General features: G+C 42.4%; 1 protein-coding gene across 1 annotated transcript in view; it reads right to left on the bottom strand.

Annotated features, from left to right (window-relative positions):
* FRY (FRY microtubule binding protein) overlaps positions 1-12,416 on the bottom strand; it is a 480,115-nt gene that overhangs the window by 181,348 nt on the left and 286,351 nt on the right. The window contains exons 29-33 of the mRNA XM_019523795.1: positions 10,934-11,088; positions 6,824-6,923; positions 6,331-6,502; positions 4,963-5,219; positions 1,975-2,121 (exon numbers count right to left, since the gene is read on the bottom strand). Of these exons, the coding sequence (XP_019379340.1) occupies positions 1,975-2,121; positions 4,963-5,219; positions 6,331-6,502; positions 6,824-6,923; positions 10,934-11,088 (831 nt within the window). The remainder of the gene's footprint in view (positions 1-1,974; positions 2,122-4,962; positions 5,220-6,330; positions 6,503-6,823; positions 6,924-10,933; positions 11,089-12,416) is intronic.

Raw genomic sequence — 12,416 nt, 5'->3', positions numbered from 1 at the left:
TGCCTCCCCCGCTGCTGACACTGCGAGCAGCAGCTGCAGGCAGTTGCTGCTCGCTGCCGCCAACACTGTAGACAGCAGCTGTGGGCAGTCCCCACTCGCTGCTATGGTGCCCCCCCAGTTGCTGGAAGCACCAGTCATTCATGCTGGTTTGTGTCCCAGGCTGCAGCAGGGATGGAGCTTGCCTGTGCCAGAGGAAAGGTAATGGGGAAGTGGAGGGGCAGTGTGGTGATAGTAAGGGGAAGATGGAGCAAAAGGTAGGGGGATTGGCAGCAGGAGGAAAGCTACATGCCCCTCCACCCCCTGTCCCCTTAATGCCTCTGCCACTGTCCTCACCACCTACCCCCTTACTACCTCCACCACTGCCCCCCACTGCCCTACTGCATACCCCTCATTGCTTCCCCCACTATCTGCCCCATTATTGCCCCCTCATCTCCTGCCCCTTGCCATCTGCAGTGGTGGGGATGATCCTCCAATAAACAGATGTTATACATGAAAAATAATAACAAATGTATACATTTTCCATGAATAAAATATAATAATTAGGGGGTCATCTTCCAGTTAGGGTGAGTATATATTTGGGTAAATATAGTATATCCTGACTTCACAATGTTAATGTATTAAATTAAAAAGAAAAAGAAAACAGCAAGATGTGTAGGTAACAGATACACCCCCTAGATGTTCACTGTCTTCACATAAACTTGCCCTTCCCTTTGTTTATTTCTCTTATTTCTCATGATTTATTATTCATTGCTCTATTATGTCTGGCACAGGCTGTAAACTCCTCAGGGCAAACCTGACATTTCCAAACTTGTTATAAAGCACCATGTACCTCTACAATGTTATCTAAATAAACCTTAATAATAATAGATACTGATTGTTTTCATTATAGTAACTCATACAAAGAAATAAGCCATTGAAACAGGATATAGTAAATTATCAGCAAAAGTACAAAGTTTAGATTTCATTCATGTCAAACTGAAATGCCAAGAATACAGAAGCATTACTGCTTTTCTCAGACAAGTCTTTTTTAAATTTCAACTGCAGTAACAGCAATGTACTGTACAGCTTGACTCACACACTATGGGGAACAGTTATGTAACCAATGACAGCTGTGCTGGGACAAAAAAGAATTAAGCTGACATGCTAACCTTTAAAATTTCAATTAGCATTTACACTGACACTCTGCATTGCACCATAAATGAATGGTATGAGGTGATTCAGCAAAGCACTTTAGCATATGACTTAAATGAGTCTTACACATATTTTTAAAATTTATGGGACAGAATTTCAAAAGTGCTTAAAGAAGTTAGGCATGAAAGTCCAAAATATGCCTCTCAAATTCCCAGTCTTGCTAAAGAAGGATAAACTTCAGCACACACTTGAAAGTAAGCATATGCTTATATGTTTTGCTTAACTGGAATCTAAATCTTTAAAATGCATAAACATTAATAATGTGTACTGAATTCCTTGCATAGCATTTCATTGTTGTAAGGCCTTGCAAAATATAGTGTACAGCTCTCTAAGGACTAGCTGCCTACTGGAGGAAGCTCATGGCATTTAGTAGTTTTACTCTGTTAATCTTATATGTGATTTATTTAAACACACAGCAGTAACTTTTTAGGTATAAAATGGTTTTAACGTTCATTCATGCCAATTTCAGCACTGGATGACCAGCCATTGTCACTGCTATACTGGTCCCTTGTGCAGAACAACTGCTTTTTTTGCATTATAGCATATCCACTACTTGAAACCCAGTGAGCTCCACTGGTACAAACTAGGGCTCAGATGGCTTGTTTCATCCATTTACTTTCAGTATCTGGGTTCATTTGCTCTACCCTGACTTAACTGAGTATTGGATGCTAACGATATACAGGTATAGAGAATTTGTGGCAGTCATATACACTCAATGTGAATTATTTTCTTCATTAAAAACAGTATACCCAGTTATAAATAAAACAGCACACAACCACTTACATAAGGTAAAAGGATGGTATCACTGCTAACCCCACACAAGCTAATGAGAAACTGCAGTGTTATTCTAAGGTTGTTGCTCCATTTCTCATTGTTAGCTAGAGCATTCCAGACATTTTCCATCTCTGGTCCAGGAATTTCATCTCCGTACTGGAATTAAGCAAAGAGAAGGAACTTGTGAAAAGTGCATTAAACATACCATAAATATGAAAAAGAAAACTATCTAGGTCTAGATCCAGAAGAGGACTGGCCTATTAAAGTCAGATTTAGGACAGACATAGGCACCCAAGTAAAAAATGTTCAAGCTCTAATGTACCACTTAGCTGCCACCTAGTCTGCAGGTGTTTAAAGTTCACAAGTGCTTTGCTATTCAACACTATAGGACAAAAGATATCTAAAATTCTGCTTCTGCATATGGTCTCAAAAGCCTCAATTTTGACAGGACAAAATAGCTCAGCACTTATTTCCTACTTAAGCCCTGTCAGATACCGGGCATCTGTCTACCTATCTTGCCAGAAGGGTGAAATGCAGTACGTGTTCTCAGACCACAGCTCCTGGACTGGGCTCCACACAAAATATAAAGCAGTGGTGTCTCCAATGCATCTGGTCCCACAGGCCAGATGAGTGGTGCAGGGCTGGCCTCTGGGCTGGATCTGGAGCATACAGCTGTGTTTTCTGGGCTGCTGGGATAGAATTGGTGACAGCAGTGTTAATTGCTGTGGCTCCCAGAGACACAGCAGCTGCCACTCTTTCCGTTGCTGAAGCTTTGGCCCTGGGCAGACCTATGAGCCAGATGCTGCTGCTCCATGCTCTGTATCGGGCTTATGGGGCCACCCACAAATATGGCAGCAGGTTGTGTGATAGGTAGTGTTAATTTCTGTGGCTCCAGGAGCCATGACAATTAATGCCAATACCACTTGACATGTCACCAGATTTCCAGAGCCATAGGGAGCCTCATGAGCTGGATGACATGGCTCTGCAGACCAGATCTAGCCCACAGGACATCTCTTGATCACCCCTGTTTTAAAAGATGTGGCCATGGTGGTGTCCCCTTTCTATTTAGCACCACAGTAGGCAGAGCATTCACTCAGGATGCAGGAGACCAAGGGGTGGTACTTGATACTTCCTGTTGATGTGGCTTCATTCTGCAGGAAGGAATTAGTGACATGGGCCAGAGAGAAAGAGTGTTAGAGTGAACATGACACTCTAACCTGGTGATCAGGACACTCACCTACAGGTGAAAGTCTTGGGTTCCTATCTATGTTCTCAAGACTGGGCCTGAAACAGTTAAATGCATATACAGTCCTTGGAACAGGTGGGATTCAGGTATGTGCTCTAACTACTAGGATAGAGAATTGTCGTCCCTCTTTCTCAATAAACCTTTAATTATTTTTTGCAAACTGGAACACCTTGATCAGGAGGGACTGAGTGTGCTTACTCCCTGCCTTAAATAGCTGAAACAGCCTGTTGTTTAGGGCACCCGCCAGGTTGGGGAGGAATATTGGTTTGAATCCCCAAAGGGAGAGCAGGGAGCTGAATCCAGGTCTTCCACATCTTGAGGGAGTCCTGTAATCCCTGAGCAATTCTGTAAAAATCCTTTGGCTCTGCCTTGAAAAGCGAAGACTGACCCTGTGCTGGTTTTGAAATAAACTGAGGGCACCTACTTCTAGGGGAGGGTGCTGGGTTGCAAATTCTAAGTATATCTGGCCCCTTGCAACTGAGTAAAATATCTACAACCCAGAGAGGGGCAGGATTTAAGAAAAATCCCCACCTACGGTGTTTCCTAATTATTTGTTCTGGGTGGTTCCTTGTTTAGCAGGCTCATTTTAGGCAGCTCCCCATTCAGACTACTGCTTTTTGTGCACTTGAAATGCCTAGTCCTTCCCATACACTGTGTGGGGAGCCAAAGGGGTAAATCTGATTTCACTCCCCGTAAGTCCAGACATTTGGTGAGAGGATGAGTGGCAGCCTAAATGTTATAGACCAGTGGGGCCCAACCTTTCTGACAGGCATGCCATAAATTAGCCCTGAACCCTCTGTAAGTGCCATTCTGATTCCCTTCTCCTGCTCTATCTGCTGCTCTGCTTTCTTCCCTATCTGCTGCCATGCTACCTGTCCTCTCCCCAGTTTATCATATGCCACTTATTGCAGTTGCTTGTGCCATTTGCTTCACTTGCTGGCTACCCCTGGCACAGATGCAGCCATTTAATTGCAGTTCTTGACACTTGCACATAGTCTGAGATTTCACTTAATCCTTGCAGATTCCAAAAGTAATATGAAGAAGGAACTGAGTAATGCCTATCCTGTGGCCTGTGGTTAGAGCACTCTGGTTAGAAATAAGAGATGCATGTTCAACCATCTTTTGTGTTGTGGGGCCAAGAACCTACATCTACTGCCCCCTGGGCCACTAAGCTATTGGTTAAGGGGTAGAAGTCACTGTTTACCCAGTCATAGCTTTTCCGCAAACCCTAAAATTTTAGGATTTACCTGCCTTATGTACATACTTGGGTTAGCATGTTTTGCCACACAGCTGCCCAGACCAACTTCAGCCCTACTCATGATTATATATGGGTTTGCATGTGCAAAGCTGAATTGAAAATGTGTATAGGTGTCAAAACTGCAGTTATACAGGTGTGTGTGTGTCATATAGGTGCATAAAGGGGAAGAGGAGATGGCCCTAGATGCTTGCCATATGTTCTGGATTTTACTTTGGGAGACAAGTGCATAAGTTAGGCATAGCAACATATCACACTGAAGTACCCATTGCTTTTGATCTATCCCTTAGATGCATTTCTTAATTTTATTCATAATGAAGTTCACCCTAGATATGTTAGGGAATGAGATAGTTATTTTACTAATTAGTTCAACAGATACATAACATTTACTCTCATGAGCATTCTAAATACTTTTTGCCTTTTGAGTTTGTACCATGCAATTCTGTTATTTTTGAACTTTTAAAATACTATAGCTGGAATATATGGCTTTGTTTACCTTGGCTGTCATGTACATGAGATTATTCAGCACCAATGATGTGGCTTCAGGAGAACCCCATCCATTTCCTTTCAGCCCATATGTGACAGCTATTTCCCCTTCTTTGTCCTTTATTTCATCCTCTGGAGTGCTAGGGCTTGATCCTGGGAGAAGTAGTCTGTTGTCCACAAGTTCAATGTTATGAAGCCATGGTAGCAGATAGGTAAGCATGATCTGTCTCCCATTTGGATGAGTTGTTGGGAATCGTTGACTTACCTCTAATACAGGAAGTATTAAAATAGCAAAGTATTAGTCTATAAAAGCAAGTAAAAATATATTGTATAGATCACATGTCTAGCATGTCACCATCATTTCTATTTTGCTTCCTGGCCTAAATAAATACAAAATAAGGAAACGTTCTGAGAGTACAAACGTGCATACTCCAGATACAGGGGAGAAAAACCATCCAGTGAGATATTCTGACTGAGAGCTAATGTGATCCTTGGATGGATGAACATGGCCATATCAAGCAGGAATAAGCAGGTTATGTTACTTCTGTATTTGGCACTTAGTGAGGAGGGCATGGGCTATAACTGGAATACTCTATTAAATTTTGGTATCCAAAATTACTACAGTTCCAAAATTACTGGAGAGGAGTCAGAAAAGTTGTATGAATAACTAAAAAGACTGGAAAACCTGTGTTTTGTGTCAAGATACAGGGAACTCAAACTATTTAGCTTATTAAAGAAGAGTCTGAGGATGATATGATTATATGCTGTAAGTACCTACACAGGGAACTAAAATTTGATAACAGAGGATTCTTAGTATAGCAAGATCTAATAGTTAGAGGCTGAAGTTAGAAAAATTCAAGCCCAACATGAACACAATAAACCACTGGAAAACTTATCCAGGTTTGTTGCAGATCCTCTATAACTGGTAAAGCTGAGAGCAGAAGGAGTAGGACCATAGCATACAGTGCTGGAAAGAATCTGGGCAGTCTGAGGATACTTCTATAATTTTGGTAGGCTTTCTGGATTGCGTATTTTAGGCTGACAGCCAATGCTGCCCAGGATCAGATGGACACAAAGAAGTGTTCAAACCCCCACACCACTGCCCCACTTCAAGACTGTAAGTTATGTACAAATAATTAGGCACAGAATCAGATAGCAAGTTTTAAAATATCAGCCACTGCACTATGCATATGTCTTCAATTGTTCATATAGTTTTAGTTTAATTTTACTATGTTTTAAATTTTACCATTTTTTCTAAAATCAAATAAAACCAAACTGAATCAGAGTATCAGTGGGCTAGTTATTCACAACTAAAGTACCTTAGCAATCCACCATTTGTATGCTACATAAAAAACAAAACTTAAAAAAATGCTGATACCTGAAAAAAGTGGAAGGGTAAGCTCAGGATACATCCTTGCTAATTCATAGGAGAGAAGGGCTAGTGATACACTGTAGAGAGGTGGCAATGGACCATGAGTACCATACAGGATACTGCCAGGCCTTTGCTCAGCTACTTTCTTTGAATAAACAAAAAGTTTTGACTCCAAAATCTATAGAAGAGAAGAAAAATGGACAATGAAACAGAACAATTCGATTAGTTCAGAAAAACCCAGCATATCAACTTTTAACAGATTAAGAAATCAATGAACAGTCTATATATTTCAGTATAAACTTTCCAAATAATCTTTTGAAATATTTATACAAATAATCACTTTAGGATTCACAGTCCTAATTTCAAAACCAAAAGATTAAAAAAAAAGTAAATTCAAAAGTAAAACCCCAAAATAACATATTATAAGACATTCATAAAGAAATCAAATGTGGTTATTGTTTTAGAGGAACTTTTATTTAGAAAAGTTGCTGATACATGCCTGCATAAGTTGCATGGAAATTTCATAAATCTCTCTGTTGGTGTCGGATGCCTTGAACAGCACTAAGTTTAAAAGGGTCACTATATCAAAGGGATAGTTCCTGGAAGAATAAACGGTAAATTTTTGTGAATATCAGAATCTAATGCAGCTTAAATTCACCTGGATCTGTTGACTAATAATGGTCTAAAGAAATATCACCCTTCTTTTCTCTGCTTCTGCACTGGAATACTGAAAAGAAAGTTCTTTACTTGTAGAGATATACTCCTCGATCAAATGGCCACCTGGTGAATAGCAGAGCAGGAGGAGTTGACAAGCATCATGAGACAGTTTTTAGAAATGTACTGTAATGGCCCTAAAATGAAAGGTTCTACACTTGATCTCATAACAATCAGGTTTTTTTAAATTTAGAATTTATTTATGAACCAGCTCCCCAAAACAAAGATGGATGGGTAGAGTTTCCAAGCATAATATATTCTTTAAACAATTCCAGTGACAGCTAAAAATATCTGCTTTTGAAAAAGGATTTATTTCTCAATACGCAGACTCACAGGTATTCAAGTTATGAAAGAGAATTCTCTATCAGACTGAGAAGTTAATATTAAAAGGGGCTGGAATCTACAGGCACAACAAAATCACAGGTTCCTACTGAACAAACAACTATCCTAGGTGTCCAAAATTTAGTAAAGGGTCAACAAATCAGAGCATGGACTGCTGCTCTTCATGAGAAAGGCAAATTTCCATGTAATGTAATTTGGCCTTGTGCTAATTTAAAAATGGAAAGCATTTTCTATGTTGATAAGCAAATACATTATTTGACATCCATCTCAGTTTTAACCAATTCAATTGTGGGATCTTTTGCTTTGATCCAAAGGACCTCAGACCTAAGAACCTGTCATACTACAGCTATATATGAGACTTTATAGCTTAGACTAAAGGAAAGTCTTAACCAGTTCTCAAATGCCTGTCTCACAATTAAAATGTCACGGCTTCTAAATGGTGCCAAAGGCTTCACAGAGTTTGAACCTATGCAAAATACATGTAGTTTCCCATTCAAAAAAATAGAGGAAACGAATATAGAGTGTATGCTGTGTATGTCTCCAATTACTCTGATACTTCAGTCTTAGCTGCAAGATAAGTGAAACTGCAGAACATGTTATTGATAGTATCACAATAAAGCTATCACATGGGAACACCATAGACTTGAGAGCAACTACATTTTTGTGGAAAGAACTTTCTGAGGAAAGAGGGGAGGTTAGATCAAGTTAAAAATGGCCACCCAATATAAGGTAAGTTGGGATAGAGATGCTAGTAAGGGGTTTTGGGGGGATCAGGGGGACTAGAGAGGTCTGCAAGGGGATCAGGAGGGCAAGTGGGGCCTGTGGGGGGGATCAGGAAGCCTAGCAAGGACCATGGGGGGGACTGGGGGAGCAAGTAGGGACTGCAGGGGGCTTGGAGGGATCAAGGGAGCTAGTGAGGTCCATGGGGGTTGAGGGGGGTCTGGGAGAGTTTGGCAGGATTGGGGGGCTAGCGGGGTCTGCAGGGGTTTTGGGGGGCTCTCTTACCCCCCTTGACTAGGGGCTATTTTTAGCCTTCTGATTCTCCCAACACCCAGACAACGAACCCCCCGGTGAAGCTACTCTCCCCAATCCTGTCTGTCCCTGCCCCTCCCCCACCCCTGAATTACTTTGAATGGAGCCACTTGCAGAATAGGGGGTTGGCATGCTCAGGGGAGGGCTAGCTGCTCCATGGGGGTGTGGGTTATCCACCTGGGGGAGGGGCTAAAAATAGCCCTTTCTCAGCAGGGTGGATAGCAAAAGTGCAGCCATGTGGGCTGTGCTCAGAACTGTACAGAAGTTCAGTGAGATCGGTCTCGCTGGACGCAGTCTAAGTTAGACTACCTCAGAGGTACAGTTAACTTAGACTGGGTTGGCCATTTTTAGACTAATCTCAACTTCCTGAGCTTCTGTACAGTTCACGCTTAGATTCTTAATTAGGTCAATCAAGTGTAAGGTCTGCATCTGGGTGAACTAAGTTAGATTGGGTGCCATTTTAATGCTCACCCACCTCCCCTGACATCCCTGAGTTTCTACCCAGTCAGAGAGTCATCCATTATACAATACACCACTGCTGATGTATAAAATGGTCACCTTCCTGTACTTTAGGAGCCCTTTTAGGACTGAGAAGAGGAAACTGCTTGTCAGTTTTAAGTGTTAGCTATACTCCCAAAAAAGGCAGAAATATGAGTTTCTCCTTGAACATGGTCATGCAAATCAAGTATTTTACTATTACTGAAGGCATGTAATGTACATCCTTTCCCAGGACACTTAGTCCTATCTAACTAAAATCTGAGGAGGAAGGACATAGCTGAAGGGCTACTGTGTTCTGTGCTTTCTTTTAACACAGCAAAAATGGATCTTTAAGTAACCACATTTATATGCATAAAATTCCTTTCATTTTTTTAAAATCTCAATGTCATACGGCTTGTTTTTGCATCTGTTTCTATCAGAGGAACAAAATAGTGTTTTTATAGATATACTAAATTCTAAAATGCTTAATATGTTTTGCTTTGCTCTGTCCCACACATTTCCTTCTCAAAATATGCTGATCAGACATCTTGCCAAATTATGCTTTTGTCAGGAAATCTAAATTTATCAGAAGTTCAGACTCACGTAATCAGATGAGATTTGCTCTCTATTTCAAAATAACTATTAAATCTCTCCCCCATTTTTATTCTGAAAAGAGACCAAGAAGAAACAGAAAAACAATATTTATATAGGACAACACAAGAGTAACATTTTGTGTTTTCTTCTTTTTACCACTTCTGCTCTGTTAATATAATTGAATATATTAATTTGCAACAAGGCAAGGAAAACCAGGTCAAATTCATGGCCAATTAGAAAAATATGGGCAAAATAACTACCAAGTAATAACTATTTTCTTGTTAGTGACTCTGGTTTTATATGGAAAAGCCATCCAAAAATTGGTTTGGCACTAGATTTAAAAATGATATTGGAAATTAAAAGGTTTAGGTCCTATTGTACTGTTCAATACAGTGGTTTGTCAGGGAAGTTCCAGTATTTATACAACAGGATGCTACTATAGGCACCTTCTCATGACCCCAAAACTAAGTCTCAGGTTTGTAAGATGGTGCAGTGATTTGCAGTCTCAGAAAAACACTACATGTGACTGGTAGCAGCAATTCTCTACAGTTCCAGAGCAACATCTCCAAAACCCCTTGCACATAGAGGACCTGGCCATAAACAGCTGACTGGCTTACCACTGGTGACCACTGGGATGCTGGAGATTATTTTTTAAAACTTTACCAAACCATTTTTACATGTCAAGTTGCAAAGATTGTAGAGACTCTATGTAGTGAGTGGCACTCTTGCAAACGCTGGGCAAATCTACACAAGTTGTTTACTGTGGAGCTGCATAATTGGCTCCCCAATAAAGTCTCAGCATCTACACATGCAGAAAATGAATTAACTCAGTCATAGGTTAGTACTTGTAAACACATGTACTATCATTAGCCTGCTGGCTAGCCCCACACTGGAGCACCCTCATGCCCCAGCTATCCCCTCCACAGCACACTGAGCCAGGCTGGAACAGCCCAGGCTGGCAGCATGACCACCCCAGCTCCTTGCCAGCCAGGGCTTCTCTGACTCGTCTCAACACGCTGCAGTCCCACATGCATGTGTAAACGTGGCGCCAGAGTTTGTGTCACATTAATTTCATCTGTAGACATGCTCACCATGTATTTGGCCCCAGTTACTGGTATGTTGCAAATTTGCAGAGGTGACTATTTTTCAGTGGATGTTCAGTGACAGCATACCATCTGACTATATCAATGCTTCCTCACTCTGTCATTCACAAGATTTTTTTCCTGATTTTTTCACAGCATGAAATCCAGAACAGTAGAGCAATGAACAGCAAACATGCTTACCATACTTAACAATATTTTTTAATCAGCAGAAATGCGATTTAAAATTTGATATCAGCAGAAGGAAGTAGGAATACACAAAATAGTGTATAACCATCTTACAAATGGCAGCCTGATTTTGTTTCGCACTAAATACTTTAGGGAGAGTCTACTTCTAAATTTATTAGTACCTGCTTCCGCATACAGTTGCAATGGCTTTGAAGCATCCAGAGGCAAGCTGGTATGATCCAGTATAACAACGATCGATGGCCCAGTTGAAGAGATTTACTTGGTCAGGATTTAGTTCCAGCAATAAGATGACAACTTCACATCCCAGTTGATGAACCTAAATATACACAGAATGGCATTTTTTTGTACAAACAAGTGAGACCCTCCTCCAGATTTCTTAAACTTATTTACAGTGACAATGCATAGGGAGTGCATGGGGATGCACATGCGCCCCGAGAGCGCTGGTCCATCCCCTGACAGCCAGCACTCCCCAGTTAGGAGATGGACGGGGGAGCAGGCAGGAGCGCTGGTGCCCCCCCTGTGAGCGCTGGCTGGGAAATGGGGGTGCCAGGAGAAGCACTGCTGGCACTTCTGGGAGTGCTGCTTGTGCTTCTGGGTTGCTGCAATCGGCTGGTCAGGGAGATTGGCCACGGGGGACCCCCTCCCCCACAGTTGGCAAGATCGGCCGTGGGAGGGTTCCCTCCCCTTCCCCCCGCCCTCTGGTCACTAACTGGCTGCTCAGGAGGCACCAGATGCCCATGCTTATTTAGGTGGTTAGACATAAAGTGGCATTTGGGACTAATGATTTGTCTGTTAAATGACAAAGGAACATTTACTGCATGCTGTGGAGGAAACAAAGTATAGAATTTATCATAACTTCATTTTATGTGTAGCACAGATTGAGACTTAACTCAGTTTTGAATATTGTAGACTTTGAAGAAAAATTCTATATACATATATAAAGGGCATAGTCCATCTGTCTGTGTGTCTGTCTGTCTATAGTACTCTTGAAGCACTCTGGTTGTCTTGGCAGCCAATGACAATGCTTACTGAAACAACCAATCATAGTGTTCCACAGGGAATGGCAGGGATGGAGTGGGACGGCGGAGTGCTGCCGTGATGGTGGGGACGGAGCGGGGATGCAAGGCAGGGCCAGACACAGAGTGGTAGCAGCATGGGGCAGTGGGTGGTGGCCCCCCCCACATCTGACCCCACTTTGACCCCAGAGTGGCAGCAGTGCAGGATGGCAGGTGGCGGCACCAGTGGTTGCGTGCAAGCTTCCCCACCTCCACATCTGGGAGGTACAGGGCGAGACATGGAGCCGGAGGGAGGTGGCACGTGGCTGGACGGGGAGTGGGGGGGGTGGCATGGGGCTGGATGTGGGGAAGGGGGGGCACATGGCCAGATGTGGAGTGGCGGCAGCATGGGGTGGTAGGTGGCAGCAGCAGCCACCATGTGCAAGCTTTCCACACCCCTGCCATTCCTGGGAGATGGTGGTGGCATGGGGTGATGGATGGCGGCGCTCTGTCCCTGCCCTACCCCCATCATTTTTGACAGGCAGTTTCATAGATTTCAAACACATTAGGGCTGGAAGGGACCTCAGAAGATCATCGAATCCAGCCCCCCACCCAAAGGGCAGGAAGTCAGCTGGGGTCATAGGATCCC

The sequence above is a fragment of the Gavialis gangeticus genome, unplaced genomic scaffold, assembly GCF_001723915.1.
Source record: "Gavialis gangeticus isolate Ggan-Ray unplaced genomic scaffold, GavGan_comp1, whole genome shotgun sequence".
NCBI classification, from domain to species: domain Eukaryota; kingdom Metazoa; phylum Chordata; order Crocodylia; family Gavialidae; genus Gavialis; species Gavialis gangeticus.
Note: the sequence above shows the minus strand (reverse complement) of the source record. Positions and strands in the feature narration are given on the sequence as shown.